Source organism: Psittacula echo, assembly GCF_963264785.1.
Source record: "Psittacula echo genome assembly, chromosome: 5".
Taxonomy (NCBI): domain Eukaryota; kingdom Metazoa; phylum Chordata; class Aves; order Psittaciformes; family Psittacidae; genus Psittacula; species Psittacula echo.
In genome coordinates, this window is record NC_137739.1 from 89,909,767 (window position 1) to 89,925,538 (window position 15,772).

Below are 15,772 nucleotides of genomic sequence, written 5' to 3' on the forward strand. Positions count from 1 at the left end.
CCTTGTCTCCAACCTGAGCTTCCCCTGTTTCAGTTTGAACCCATTATCCCTTGTCCTGTCACTACAGTCCCTGAAGAAGAGTCCCTCCCCAGCATCCCTGTAGCCCCCTTCAGACACTGGAAGCTGCTCTGAGGTCTCCAAGCAGCTTCTCTTCTCCAGGCTGAACAGCCCCAGTATTCTCAGCCTGTCACTATACGGTAGGTGCTCCAGCCCCTGAGCATCCTCATGGACTGTTTTGGAAGACACTAAATAGCAAAGCGTGCTACAAAACTTACTTTCGCACTGAACCAAGAGAACAAGCAAGAGTTGCAGTAGCACACAGAAGCTGTTGTCTGTGTTGGTATATGAGTCGATTCAGAGGCACAAGACAACGGATCCTGTCTATGAGCATCTGTCTATCGCCCTTTGTTCATGGTGCTTAATGCGGCAGCTCCCACTGCTGCTCCCTCCCTGCCGTAGGGCAGCAGCATGAGTGGTGCCATCCCCCAGTGGCACCAGGAGCTGCACATGAGGTGTAGCCTCTTCCTCACCTTGTCATCCCGGTGGGTGCTCAGCAACAGGAGCTGGAGGTCATCAGCTCACAAACACCCCTCAATCTGTTACCATGGCTGAGCAGTGACCTGCTCTTCCCAAAAACTACTGTGAAAAGGCACCTCAGAAGAGAGATCATTTCATGGTTTGAAATTCAATGCACAACCCACTGCACACAGGACTTTTTAAACCTGGATGTGTTTTTATATGGAAAAATAGGAACCTTTTCCCCCAGAACCTTTGCACAGCGTTCAAGGCATCAGGGAGATGTGGATTTGTTCTACAGCTCTACACACAGGAGGTGGCTGAATACGCACTTGGCTGTCCTCAGAGCTGGAGCTCAATCCTGTCAGCTCCTCCTGGGTGCTGAAGGGAGAGAAGCTGGTGGTTGTCAGAGGGGTTAGACTATTCCAAGGCTGCTCTGAATGCTGCAGAACTGTGAGTGAGAAGTCTCACTGATGAGACAGGCTTTGATGCAACATCTCCTTGGCTATGAAGTGAATTTCCAAGCGTCCTTACAAGAGAGGTAGCCTGACTGCATGCACCACACAATCCCACCACCACCTCTGGGCACGATCCCAGTGAACTCAGACTGGATTCACAGCTGGAACATGTCTATAAACCCTACCATAAAAACCTAACCCTCCTTCCCTTGCCCTGACACGCTGTAGAGAGGGAAATGGCACCAAATGGCAGCATGTGAACAGGCACACGTATAAATCCTGCCTATAGACACCACACCCCATGATCTCAGAGGTTCATGCTCCGATCTGTTCCCTGTCCATCACTGCTGCTGACTTGTTGCACAAATCCCATCACCCACCTGCCCTCAGCTCCTTCCTGAAGAGAATGGAGGAAGAGACTTCTATAGGGGAGAAGCTGGGACCTCAGCACACTCCTTCCTGCTTTAGTGAGCTCAGGAAGCACAGCAACAGCAGCTAGCAAAGCAGTTTGTGTATTTACTCCAAGGTAATGCTCTGCTCTAAGCACCTAATGCAGTTCACAGGCATTTGGGCACCTCCCAGCAAGAGCTCGAAGTCAAAGGAGGTTCAAGCCTTTGTGACCATGTATTGAGAGTGTGCAGTTAAGGGCAGGACACTGCTCCACTGTCACTGTGCAGAGCTTGGAAATAAAAGAGCATGACAGCTACAGACATTGCTCACTGGTAACAAACCTCCTGCTGTTCATTAAGCATGACAGCATCACCATGAAATATCTGCACTCGGAGACAGCCTCACGCTGGCCAACGGTTTAGATCAAACCACACAACAGCTCTCCATGAAAACTGAGCAAGATCACAGGGTAGCATAAGGGATTTTAAGCCATAGGCAACAACCTGTGCAAGCTGGGGATATGGATCTACTTCTGCATGTTGTGACCATCTCACTCCTGCTCTGAAATGCCTCTTCTTGTCCAAATATACACTCAAAGAGCCACATAAAATTGGTCAGGAACAATGATATGTAAGAGAGCAGCAGGCACCCGGATGCTAAAGAGGAGAATGGCTGGGACACGGGGCGAGCTGGAATCCCTCACACTTGGTGGTGCTAAACTTGGCTTAGTCCCTGTCTCAAAGACCTTAGAAAAGAGACTCAATGGAGATCAGAGAAGAGTTCACTGAAAACTGAGTGTAAGGAGTGTGTGAACAACACAGACTCTGCCATCCCTTCTGTAAATCAGGGCCAAGGCAGAGCTTAGGAAAGGCCACAGGACTCGTGTTATGTTTGCACTGATCTCAGCTTGGAAGAAGCAATGATCTGGCAGTTAACTGCTGTCTCTGAATGCACCATGTAGCTTGGGTGGCTGTGGCGACAGCACAGGGGTGAAGCCTGAGTGGAAACAGAGATGTAGCCTTCAAAACCAATAACAAAAACAACATTTGGAAGACCATAACCAATTCTCAGGATGCTGCTTTTCAAGTAGTTTTGCATCTAGATACTGCAGGCAGCATTCCACAACCAGCACTGCAGAAGGCATCGAAGGCATCAAAGAACATGCATAGAATCATAGAATAGAAACCCAGCCTGGTTTGGGTTGAAGGGACCTTAAAGCCCATCCAGCTCCAATCCCTGCCACAGACAGGGACACCTTCCACTAGAGCAGCTTGCTCCAAGCCCCTGTGTCCAACCTGGCCTTGAACACTGCCAGGGATGGGGCAGCCACAGCTTCTCTGGGCACCCTGGGCCAGCGCCTCAGCACCCTCACAGGGAAGAGCTTCTGCCTAAGAGCTCATCTCAGTCTCCCTTCTGCAGGTTAAAGCCATTCCCCTTGTCCAAAGCCCCTCTCCAGAACCTGGAGAGAGACACTCACTGTTACTGCCTGGTATGATGCTGTTAAATGGATTTTAACAACTGGGCACATTATTCCCTCCACTGAATATGCAGAAAGCAACTTGTATTTCATGAAAGGAAGGTTAATCTGCTGCTTAATCTTCCCTGGTTTGTTTTTATTAAAGAGTAAAGGCTCTAATCCCAATAGTAAGATATTCCACTGAGTCACCTCAGATCTGTATTACTGCCCACCGATGTGTCATCACTTCTCTTCCAGCTTTTCCCCTTCTTTACTTGAGCTGCCGCTGCAGGGAATGTCACAACTCCATCCGGTCCCTGGGCTCACTGGGAATAAGATGGCATTTGTGCCCACCCAAGCCTTGCAGAAGCTTTCTCAGCTCCAGGCAGGGCACACACAGTGATCAACTTGTTCCATTTCACCCCCTCAAGTGAAAATACAAACCCTCAGCTCAGCATACATGTGCCACATCTATTGTGTAAGTGGCAGAACAACAAGCGAGGCTATCTCAGGAAATAGCCCAATTCCTGCACCTCCACGACAATGAATGCTGGAATCTGAGTCACTTCAGAAAATGTAAAAAATAGCAAGGGTTGCAGTTAATAGTGCTGCAGTTAAGAAACCAGACCAGTAGAAACCAGAATGATTTCCATGCTGACAGCAAGGATGCTTTGCAGTCTTGTCAGCATCCCCTTCATCTTTAAGATACACTTAGCTTTTTAGAAGACCATTTTGCTTCCCACTTCCAGTTCCCTGCTGTATTTCTTTAAAAAGAGGAGAAATTCAATCGCATTATGGTAGGGCACCTTTCACTGGAGCAGGCTGCTCCAAATCATGTCCAGCCTGGCCACTCACTGCTATGGGAGTGAGTGACACTGACCTGATTAGAAATGAAGCTCAGAGGAGCTTAGGCTTACGCTTGTGTTGTCACTGTCTAAGGTTCAGCCCTTAAAACAGCTTAATGCAAAGGTCACCTGAGGTGGCTTATGCCCAAGGTAAGAGCGTGTACAGCGAGCTGTTCATGCAGCTGCTCTCTTGTAAAACACACCTTATAGGAAGCCCTTCTCAAGCATTTACCTCTTTGTGTTGTAGGCTGTATCTTGAGGTGTTTCTTCAAGCAGGGTCACGTAGCCCAGCGCACACGTTAGGATGAAGAGGACTGTTAAAGTATGAGCTCTCCTACAATGCAGAGGAGAGAAAATTGGCATCAGAAAGCAGAAGAACTTCCATCTGTCAGTGAAGCCTCAGCCAGCCCAGCACACACACAGTGCTCCACAGCACTAAAGCTGTTTTATGGATTGCACAGCACAGAAAGCAGGGTTTACAATGGCACTAAATTTAGTTACCAGCCCATTGTGCACTCGCATCGACAGGAGCCTGCCATAAGGACAGGTCTTGCTCATGTTCCCCTTGAGCCCAGAGCTAAGGAGGACTTGGGCAGACACTTGCCAAGTGACCAACAGCAACTTGGAAAGCCCAGCACCAACTGTGCTAACAGAGATCCAACCCCACCAGGTCCCTCTCCTGCTTTGTCAGGCATGGACTTGGTAGTGCTGCTGCACTGATCCTTCCAGGCCAGGTAATAAAAACTACAGCAGACTAACAACGGAACAGAAGGGAATTCACTCCAGCCGTGGGAATTGTGCCTTACAAGGAAAACTAGCCATTAAACCCCACTCTTCTGAATGAGACCAGTTGCGATTGGAAGAATTGTGAAGCTGCCTCTAGATGCCTTATTTCCTGTAGTTCGTTTCATTCCAGCTTGGATCTGAAGGGCAGATACGGACTCATGGCTAGAAGTGGGTGCCCACAGAACCAGGGGTTTGTACCTGTAGAACCAGAGGTTGGTGCCCTCAGAACCACACGCAGCTATCTGTGCAAAGGGGTTTCTGCTGAACCAGCTCTGCCATGCCAGCCAAGCTCCCCAGCAAAGCTTGGTGGTTGCTGATGCAGGCTGTTAAAGCATGCAGCCGGATGGTGTAACACTGGTACAGGCATACTGCTGCTGTGTGTGCAGTCACAAGCTCTCACTCCCCCATCCGAGGGAAGCTCACACTGACTTGGGTAAAGCATTTGGGTGTGAAAGACAAAGAGCCAAGCACACACAGTCAGATCAGGAGTGAAGAGGGGAACTCACTGCAGCCAGCTGATACCACACACATGCACCTACTGACTACAACACACACTGTTCCTACACTGCTCTGGCTGCACTGCCTTTAATTTCAAGGTGAACATCCCTTCCCTAATGAGAAGCCATTTACTGTTGAGTGGAAAACTTCTCTGACCTCAGCCCAGAAGCATGGGAACTCTTAAATGGCCATGTAAGATCAAACCATACAGACACAAGTCTGTTTTAGAGGTCTACACAACATCTCTTTATACAAACAACTAAACACAAGTATAAAGCACCAAGCTTAGAGAACCGAAAAACCGTGAATGAAAACGACTGTGATGGATATTTGTATAGATTGCTTCTTTTTACATTTTCCTTTTATATTCTATTGGAATAAAAGCCAGCATTACATTTCCATTTTATGCCAAAAGACCAAGTTTGTACATGTCAGACACTGCTCGATAAACCAGAGCTCACTGAGGATTGCCAAGCAGCCCACTGACCTACCTCCAAACAGCAACCCCAGTAACCTGCCTAGAACTGCTCTGAAAGTGAAGGTAAGCACTACTGTGAGCTACATTTTCTGCCTAATCCCAAGCACAGCCACTACTCACAGCATCCTTTTAATCCCACTGGAAGACACATGCAATACCTCATAAGCAGATTCAATCCTCTTCTGCCACTGCTGGAAAGGTGCTGGGTGTTTAACACTCTCCTCCCTGGCAGTCCCAGGACACACACTAACCAGCTCCAGAGGGAAAACAAGAGGACTCCAGAGTATTCCCAAAGTGAGGAAAGAATCAATGTGTCCAAAGCCTCCAAATCCCAAGAAGGCTTCACAGGACAAGCTTCCTGCTCAATGGGCGCATCCTGCCCTGGCCGAGCCGCCCCGGATGCCGAAGCACAGGTGATTCACACTTCACATACTTCACATTCACCAACAGCCACGTGATGAGGAGCCCATTTTGAAAGCTGCAGGAGCTGAACATGTAAAACAGCAGCCTCCCAAAGGAGGCACCACACCAGGGGCCGGACAGGATGCTCGGATTCACCTACATCACAGCATGCTCCTGCCCGCTGCATTTATAGATGTATGTGTGTAATATAGAACAGATCAGGAAAAAAGCTCATGTTAAATGCAAGGCATTTTATGTGGTTTATTTTAACTTTCTTGAAACTAGTATCTAAGAGGCTACTAACCTAAAACTAGAAACACTAACTTGCACCTGATCATTCACCTCCTGAACACCCAGAGGAAGTCAATGACTTTTCCAATGCATTCAGCATCGTGTAAATTGCCGAAACTCCAGTTGTGAGCATGTCCTCACTTAGACAAACCCATCCAGAAACCTGTCCAGTAGAGCAATGATGGCCTGCTTCCATTCACCCTTGTGGGGCATTGGCAGCAAAGCGCATGGTCAGTGTTGCAGCATGTCATGGGTGCTGTATTCCTTTATACTGGTGCTGCAACCAGCAGCTTGGAACTCAGGAGGCTCCTCTGTTTAATGGGGAACAAGAGGCTCTTCATCTCCTCATGTTCCTTTCAGCTCAGTTCTCACCTCCAACTGAAGCCAGATTCTCTTGCAGCAAGTGTTCAAGATGGTTACTCACAGAATCAGAGTGGTTTGTGTTGGAAGGGACCGAAACCTCATCTCAGTCTCCCCTCTGGCAGGTTAAAGCCATTCCCCTTGGCCTGTCCCTACAAGCCCTTGTCCCAAGCCCCTCTCCAGGTTTCCTGCAGCCCCTTTAGGCACTGGAGCTGCTCTCAGGTCTCCCCTTCAGGAGCCTTCTCTTGTCCAGGCTGATCCAGCCCAGCTCTCTCAGTCTGGCTCCAGAGCAGAGCTGCTCCAGCCCTCGCAGCAGCTCCATGACCTACCCTGGGCTCTCTCCAACAGCTCCATGTCCCTCTTGTGCAGATGTATTTTCAGCCTAGCACGAAGCCCAGAAGCCACAATGAAAGCTCTTTGCGGTCTGTCTGCTCTCTGGGAAGAGCACGTTGGCAGCTCTAACCAGGAAACTGCAAGGAGTGACAGTGATGAGAGCTGCCAGAGGCAGCAGAGCATCACACAGCATCACACAACCTACCTGCCACAGGAACAAAGGGAGAAGGGGCGGGGGGAAAGGGCAGGTAAACACAGATACACATGGTATCTCCCCACAGCTGAGAGATAAAGCAAAAATCCACATCACTTGGAACAAGGCAAGAAGTGAAGCAGTTACAGCAGCCAGAGAGGTGAACAGAAACACGAGGGAAGTTGGGCAGAATGAACCTGCAGGAAGGATGAGCTCTGTCTGCACACACACTCACAATAATCCAGCAGCGAACAGCACATGCTAAGCACAGCCCAGCCGGGCCAGCACTGCAGGAATTAGCAGAAAGGTTTATGTCCTCCAGCCTGGAGCCTGAGAAGAGCCAGGGGAAGCAGAGCAGGGATCTTCTCCTTGGAACTGGTCAGAGCTTGGGCACTGCACCAGGAGCAGGAGGCTGCAGGCTCCAGCCAGCCCTGGAGGAGTTTCTGTCCAAAACCTGGGAGAGCAGTGCCTGAAAGCACAGGCATCAGAAAATATGCAAGGCCAGGAAGGTGAAAGGGAATCCCCAACAAATCCCAAACCAACAGAGCTGGAACACTGAGCAGCGTTTCTGCACCAGCATTTCCCTGCCTCTCTACACCTCCCCTCTGGCTCTCTCCTCATTTAAACACTGGGGCACCCAAGTGAAATAACGCAGATTTCCCTGTCACCGACACCAGCATCCCACGGGAAGTGATTTCCCCAGGTGAAACCAATCCTGCATACTCCTGCCATGCTGAGCCTCTGAGTTCACCGCTTGCATTGCTTGTGGTAGTGGGGCCTGCCTTTGCCCTCCCCCCAAAAGCACCCCCAGAACCTCACGTTGAATCCCACCACGTTTTCCCATGTTCTCCTTAAAAACTCCTGGAGCGCGCTAACAGAAAAGACACCAATACAGGATCACAGAATTAGCCAGGCTGGAAAAGAGCTTCAAGCCCATCCAGTCCAACCCTTACCCCAGCACTGCCAAGGCCACCCCTAACCCATGGCACTGAGGCCTCGTCTCCACGGTGTGTGAGCACTTGCAGGGCCGGCGACTCCAGCCCTGCCCTGGGCAGCCTGTTCCAATGCCTGAGCACCCTCTGGGGCAGGAATTGTTCCTCAGCTCCATCTGAACATCCCCTGGCTCCATCCTGCTCACGCCACCCTCGGGAGGCACCCACCCTGCTTGTGATGAGGGTAAAACACTGGGCACTGACACAGCGAGGGATGCGCCAGGGCTGGGCTCACAACTGCAGGGCCCTGCCAGGGCACTCCTGAGCACAGCACGGGCGGGACGCAGCGGGGCCCTGGCCCCACGCACCTCAACCAGGGCAGCTCTCCCCAGGTTGGATGCTGAGGAGTGCACCAGCAAACACAGAGCCTCGATGGCCTCAGAGCCTCTGCAGTGGGAAAGACACAGGACACTTCCCATGAGCATGAGGAACGTTGCCTTGGAAGTGCTGCAGCCAGTGCAGCGGAGCTCTCCAGTCTCCCTGAAGCAGGTGACCTCAAGGTCCTTTCCAGCCCTCACCACTCTGTGATTCCCAATGCTGTATTTCCAAACCCAGCTGGTCTGCACACACAGATCCTCATTCCCAATGGAGTGTCCCTGTGCTGGCCATCGGGAAGGATTCCTCCAAATAAACCGAAGCACCCAGGCAGAGGCCCTTTCCTTTGCTGCATGTTCCAAGCTTTTTGCACCAACCAGGCGGAAGGAATTCCTACAAAGCTGTATCAGCCCATAGAGAGTCTCCCACCACCACTTCCCTGGGTTTGTGCTTATCTCCCTTTTTCCTTAAACTCCCTGATTTGCACGGGTCTCTGCTGTCACACTAGAACCTCATGACCGACACCATAGCCACAGAATGGCAATGTAGAGACAGGTCACATTAATAACCGGCAGAGGACATTACAGGTAATTAAATTCAAATTAAAGTATAGCTTAGCAAAAGCAACTAAAGCAGAGTCACATCGTAATGTGGCGATACTGATCTGCCTGGCAGCTCCCAACACCTCTAAATCAAGACTGGACGCCTTGCTGGAACACAGGCTTGGGTTAAAGGCAAGCTCTGAAATGCACCCAGCAATCAGGGGGCACACAGGTATTTAGGAGAGAAGCACCCGCAATGTCTAAGTGGGTGATCCCGAATGGGTAACCCAAGGCTGGGCTGGCACAGAACACCCCAGACCACCCCAGCTCGTGCTGCCTCTCACTCGCTGCCGGGAGGGGAGGAACATTTTCTCTTCTCTGCAGGAGGGCTGCAGCACTGCTCTGCATCCATCACTGACTGCACTGCTGGCGGCAGATAAAGCAAGTCACCCTTCCACTGAGCTGCTCTGCACACAGGCACCCATCTCCTCCCTGCCTTTAGGCATCTGCCACAGTCCCTGCTCACAGTAACAAACCCAGCCTGGACTGCATGCACTTGCACAGAGCAAAGTCCCATAGCAGAGACCTGTAACACATCAGCACTCGCTCTTGTCCCGGTTACAGAAGCAAAGCCACAGGGATGCTGTAGAACGCTCTGTGTGGGGGCATTTAACAACCCAAACCAACCAACCCAGGCCTTTTCCCAGGCTAGCTCAGGAAAAACATCAGATCCACTGTGCTCACCCAATACAAAAACTGAGAGTCAACATCTCGGCCACAAAGAGCCCCTTTGTTTGTGCTCAGAAGCTGATTCTGGAAGCAGACAGGCAAGAAACAATCAAAGGTACTGGAAACAACAGGGAACTGCCCAGAGCACAGCTTGCCAGGCAGGCCTGGCATTCCCAGCTCCTGATAGCTGGGATCGATGCTTGGAAACGAGTTCAGGGATAAAGATAGAGAACCACCAACCTGCTCCATAAAGCTCCTTCCTGGTGCCTTTCCCAGGGACACAAGAGCTGTCAGGATACACTGGCTGAGCAGTCTCACCTCACAGCTCAAACACAGGATTGCCCAGCTTCAAGTGATCAAGATTGACTATGAATTATATAGCATGTACCTTGTCATTCCAGGTTTAGGTATTAGAGATACAGATATTATACAGCACATAACTTGTCATTCCAAGTCTGAGCAGGAGTTACATGGAGCAGGCAGCTGCAGCACCACTTCTCCCAAGGATTGCACTTACAGCAGCAGAATCCCCTTTGCAAACTGAACCACTTCTGGAATGATTCCTGACAGTGTCTACAAACCCCGGGCTCTTGAATCTGCCAAACTGAGCTACGCAGGAAACCTTATCCCAGCTTCTGAACTTCAGAGGGAAAAGGCATTTTCCACACTTTGGAGGCAGAGGGCACCTACTGCCTTCCACTCCCGTTTTCCAGGAGCACCTTCGAACACACAGCACAAGAGGAATCCCAGGGACACAGGGATAAATCCTTCCTCTGCATAAGCTTTATTCTCAGCCACTGTCAGAACTGAGTCACTACCAAGGAGTCCCTCACACACTGGGGGCTGTCGGGCACGGGTCTGAGGGAACAACAAGAGAAGCCTGGAACCTCTGACAAGCTTTAAACTGCTGCTGCCAGCACGAGTGACACAAACTGCTGGGGGAAAGCAAGCAGGCAGAGAGGCTAAGGGACAACCTGCTAACACCCGTGCCCTCGCTGCCCTCGGGAAGGGATGACCTAGCAAAGGGGAAGCTCCTTGGAGCACTTGGACCTGCAAAAGAAGTATTAATGGGGGCAAATGAACCTCTGCTACAGCCTCTGAGGACAAACCTGCACAGGGGGCAGACGGCCCCACCACAGCAGGAAGGTACAACAAGGGGAAAACATAGAACAAACCCAGCATCAGGTGTTTTTAAGGCACCACAAGACAGCAGGCAAGAGCCACCTTAGCCAGGCAGGAAGAAAAGGACCATTTTACCCATTTTCCATTTATAAAGAGGCTCCACTCCGCAGGCTCGGCAGGATCCAGGTATTCAGCAGCCTACATGTGCCAACGCTAACGGGTGCTCCAAGACAGCTCCTCTTCCCTCAAGACAAGGATGTCCTCAGCTGCACCTCCGTATGTCAGGCTTGTGCAGAGCCCCCTGCGACCCAGCAGCATCCGAGCGCTCCTTTGCAGTTTGTACTAGCAGAAATATCACCCAGAACCAGCAGCTTCATCCAGATCAACACCCTCTGCTCCACTTGTGCCCAGACAGGCAGGGAGAGAGCCAAGCACCCTCCCCCCGCTGCTCCTTAATGTCAAACAGGAGCCAAATCACATCACCCTCAGCTCATGTTCCAACAAGGGACCTCAGTGCCAGCCTGGCTTCCTTAGGCAAGGAGGACGTGAGGTTAACAGGCACAGGAAACCTCTGCATGAGTATACACACGTGTGCTGAAGGGCATTTCTGCAACAACTCCAGCAAAGATGGGGTTTAGAAGCGCTTCTCCAGGTACAAGCACACCCCCTCCTGCAAGGACCAAGTTTAACAAAGCACTGTTTTGCTCCCTGGCCTAACAAACAGTCATGGCTTCTGCAGTGACCTTCTGCACTGAGCATGCCCCAGGACCATACAGAACCCCTGACCAGCAGGGCTTTAGCACAACCTGAGCTCTCTACAGGGCTACAGGAAAGAACTGGACAGAAAAAGGCTTCTTCCAAGGTTGAGGGAAGGGGAAGAAGAAGGCGGAGCCCATACAAATGGTCACAGAACCAACCAGGTTGGAAAAGAGCTTTAAGCTCATCCAGTCCAACCATTCCCCAGCACTGCCAAGACCACCCCTAACCCGTGGCACTGAGGCCTCGTCTCCACGGGGTGTGAACCCTTGCAGGGCCGGTGCCTGCAGCCCTGCCCTGGGCAGCCTGTTCCAATGCCTGAGCACCCTCTGGGGCAGGAATTGCTCCTCAGCTCCATCTAAACCTGCCCTGGTGCAGCTTGAGGCCGGTTCCTCTTGTCCCATCCCTTGTGCCTTGGGAGCAGAGCCCAGCCCCTCCTGGCTCCATCCTCCTCTCAGGCAGTTGTAGGGAGCCATCAGGTCCCCCCTGAGCCTTCTCTTCTCCAGACTGAACCCCCCAGGTCCCTCAGCCCTTCCCCATCACCCTTGGGCTCCAGGCCCTGCACCAGCTCCGCTGCCCTGCTCTGGCCCCGCTCCAGCACCTCAAGGTCTCTCTTGCAGTGAGGGACCATGCTCATAAGAGAACAGGCATCAAGCACGGTGGGCTCTGCACAGAGCGGGCGCTCCTATGGTGTCCAAGAGCCCCCCAAAGCACCCGCTGCTGAGAGAACCCGCCCCGGGGGGGTTGCTGGAGGGCTCATGGCCAGGACGGCGGTGCCGCTGCCACGCTCGGTCCCACACCGCTGTTAAACACCGACGAGCAGCATCGCAGCACCGGTACAACCCCTGCACACAGCGTGGGGCTCAGCGCAGGAGCAACGGGAGCTGCAGACAACGCGCGCAGCTCCCCACGGCCCCGCTCGGTACCGGTGTCCCCACCGCACCCCTCCCGCGGCAGGCTCTGAGAGCTGAGGGGGAGGGCGCCTCTCACCAGAAGAAGGTGTTGGTGCCGTCGTCGAAGACCTCGGACTCGGTGCTGCGGCGGGGGCCGGGGCCTGGGCCGTTGTGCTGCGGGCTCTGCTCCTCCAGCGCGGCCTTACCGGGGCCCGGACCGGGCCCGCGCCGCTCGCCGCGCCTCATGGCGTCACCGGGGCTCGCGGCGGCGGCGGGCGGGGCGGGGCACGCTCCCCGCGCGACCCCGCGCAAGCGCAGAGCGCTCCCGCGGGAGGGCGGGGTCAGGCGGGGCGTCTCCTGTTGCCGCGGCAACCGCCCCCTCCCGCTGGATGCTCCGCCCCTTGGGGCGCCGCCGGGTCCTATCGCCCGCCGGGTGTCAGCTCCCCGCGGGGAGGCGCGGCCTCTGGGCCGTACACAGCGCGTCCTGAGCAAGGGAATGACAGACCGGTGTGTGATGGAAGGGACCTGAAAGCTCCTCCAGCTCCAACCCCTGCCACGGGCAGGGACCCCTTCCACTGGAGCAGCTTGCTCCAAGCCCCTGTGTCCAACCTGGCCTTGAACACTGCCAGGGATGGGGCAGCCACAGCTTCTCTGGGCACCCTGGGCCAGCGCCTCAGCACCCTCCCAGGGAAGAGCTTCTGCCTAAGAGCTCATCTCAGTCTCCCCTCGGGCAGGTTCAAGCCATTCCCCTTGGCCTGTCCCTACAGGCCCTTGCCCAAAGCCCCTCTCCAGGTTTCCTGCAGCCCCTTTAGGCACTGGAGCTGCTCTCAGGTCTCCCCTTCAGGAGCCTTCTCTTGTCCAGGCTGACCCAGCCCAGCTCTCTCAGCCTGGCTCCAGAGCAGAGCTGCTCCAGCCCTCGTGGCAGCTCCATGGCCTCCTCTGGCCTCGCTCCAGCAGCTCCATCAATGCATAAACTCACTTCAGGAGCTGCTCATCCCCCTCATGGCCGGCACTGCCTGAGATGGAGGCTCAAGAACTGCTTTGACAACACAAAACAGGGTGGGAAGAGGGAAGCCGTCGCCATGGGATTGAGATTCCTGATGGATTCAGGTGTGCTGACAGCCTAAGGTGTCCGTTCCACTGCCGCGAGCTCCCAACGTGACCTTTGGTGAGCACACCTGAGCTTCTGAAACCTGGAAACGCCATTGTTGGAGCCATCAGGAATTTGCTTTGTCCAAAAAAGCACAAAATTCTGCTTTCTCTCACCAGGAAACCAGGAAGGAGGGGGGGGAATGAACACAGAAAACCTCCTTTCAGCTATGAAAGGCAGTGTGGTGCCATGGGCCCATAGACCCGGCTCTTGCACGCTGAAGCAGCATTGCAGCAATATTCACTGGTAAATCCTGTATCTTTTGGCAAAAGCAATCGAAAACCACAAATTAAAGTAAATGGCTCCATCCTACACACAATCCTTGAATTATTCAGGGCTGAGTGCTCTTCACAGGCTGTTGTGTGGCTTTCAACTGCTTCAGACTGCGCTTTCCCACCAGCTCCATCCTGATGCCGTGGCTTTCCCAGATCCTGCTTCTTTCTGTGATGGACATTGATGATTTGACCACTTTCTCCTTTGCAAAACTAATGTGCGAGTGCTTTGCTGGCAGTGATTTGTCCAGCCGGGGTGGAGCTGCTTCTCCAGGTACATCCCAGGGCATTGTGCTGCTCCTGTGTCCCCAACCAATTCATGCAATACCTCCTGCCGTCCCGTGGGATCTCCTGCGCGGAGCAGAGCTTACTTCCCCTGTGTCCGTTTGAACCCATCACCCCTTGTCCCATCTCCACAGTCCCTGATGCAGGGCTCCTCTCCAGCATCCCTGCAGGAGCAGGGAGAGAAACACGGGGTTAGAAACGAGGCGCCGTTCCCGTGCCTGCACGTACCAGCCATGGCCACACGATGGCAGCAGCCCCCCGGGCTGGGAGCAGCGGGTGCGGGCGCAGCGATGCCGCTGCCAGAGCCTCCCCAGGCAGCTTGCTCATTGCTGCTGCTCCCCAACGGGCTTTTTACTGTCTCCTGGGGAGCAGCCTCTACCGGATCAATCCTGAAGCCTACCAGGCTCAGCAAGTATTAGTCAGGCTTCAGACGCTGGTTCAGCATCACTGCCTTCTGCTTGAGGCTTTTCTTCCCTCCCCTTCCCCCCGCAGGCAGGAGTCAAGCCTTACGTTCATCTCTCTCCCAGTGTATTCAGCAGGCTTCCCAGACACTTGTAGCTGCTTTTGACCGATGGTTTCCAAATGAGGAGGGAAAGACAAAGTAGAAACGTTCCTCTTTATTTTCCCCACCACTTCGTACACTCGCTCACAAACCAAACTGCAAAGTCCTGTAGTGGCCAAGGGCATCTCCAGTACTGGGCTCGTAGCCAGCTCCTACCTTCACTGGAGCAACAGCATCCCTGAACCTCTGCTCCAAACCAGTTCGTGAGTGACACAAAGGTGGTTCAGGGAAACAGCCCCAACAATCAAAGCTGCGGTTTGGTGCTGAGAAACATCTGAACTCCTCTCCTGAAGGGTCTTTCTGCTTTCATGTCCTTCTATGCACAGGGGAAGGCAACACCCATTAAACCCTTCTCCTGCAAAGGACAAAGTAAAACCCAAGATGCTGGGAACTGAAAAGAGTGAATAAATGTTTTATCACCATCCTAAATGTGGGACGTTGGCTCGCAGCGAGCTCTGGGCACCCGGAAGAGCAGCTGCTGTCAGAAAGCATCAGTCAGGAGGGATGCAGATGGGCACCACCACGAAACCACCATCCCCGCACCCAGCTGGGGTTACTGGGGCCGGGACTGACACCAGCTCACCCGGTGCAGTCACCACGGCCCAAAGCGGTTGGGGTCTATTGGGCTGATGTGATGCCACAATGGATGAGGATGGGAACACATCATGGGTGCAGCAGCAGAGCAGGGTGATACCTTCAATGATTCCAGCTGCTTACAGAGGGGTTGTGGTTGCAATGGATGCACCACAGCTCCACACTTCCTGACTAAGCAGATTTTCCACCAGTAAACTGGAAGATACAACATCTTCCTCCCTGATCCGGGGTTTCCAAGCTGTGTCCTCAGCACCAGTGCCCCAAGAGCAGTGATTGCTGAGGCAGCGCATTGTGGAGGGGCTGCTTGGGAAGGAAAGCACCAAAAGAGGAACCCCATCGGTTTGGTTGCCTGCCTTAGTGCAAAGGAGCTAAATCTTGCCAAGGCAAAGCCAGATTCCTTCTAAACAGAGGGAAACACACTGTCTGCTCCAGGGTGGGCTCTGCTCCCAAGGAACAAGGGATGGGACAAGAGGAACCGGCCTCAAGCTGCACCAGGGCAGGTTTGGATGGAGCTGAGGGACAATTCCTGCCCCAGAGGGTGCTCAGGCATTGGA

General features: G+C 53.2%; 1 protein-coding gene across 4 annotated transcripts in view; it reads right to left on the reverse strand.

The window, feature by feature from the left end:
• PTDSS2 (phosphatidylserine synthase 2) overlaps positions 1-12,625 on the reverse strand; it is a 38,292-nt gene extending 25,667 nt beyond the window's left edge. For 2 of the 4 annotated variants that reach the window (XM_080618468.1, XM_080618467.1), the window contains exons 1-2: positions 12,453-12,625; positions 3,898-3,999 (exon numbers count right to left, since the gene is read on the reverse strand). In XM_080618468.1, coding sequence (XP_080474594.1) covers positions 3,898-3,999; positions 12,453-12,601 — 251 coding nt within the window. In that variant the 5' untranslated portion in view covers positions 12,602-12,625. Of the gene's footprint in view, positions 1-3,030; positions 3,143-3,897; positions 4,000-10,841; positions 10,952-12,452 lie in introns of those variants that run through there. The other 2 variants (XM_080618469.1, XM_080618471.1) reach the window with 2 other exon arrangements.
• Positions 12,626-15,772: the final 3,147 nt, after the last annotated feature.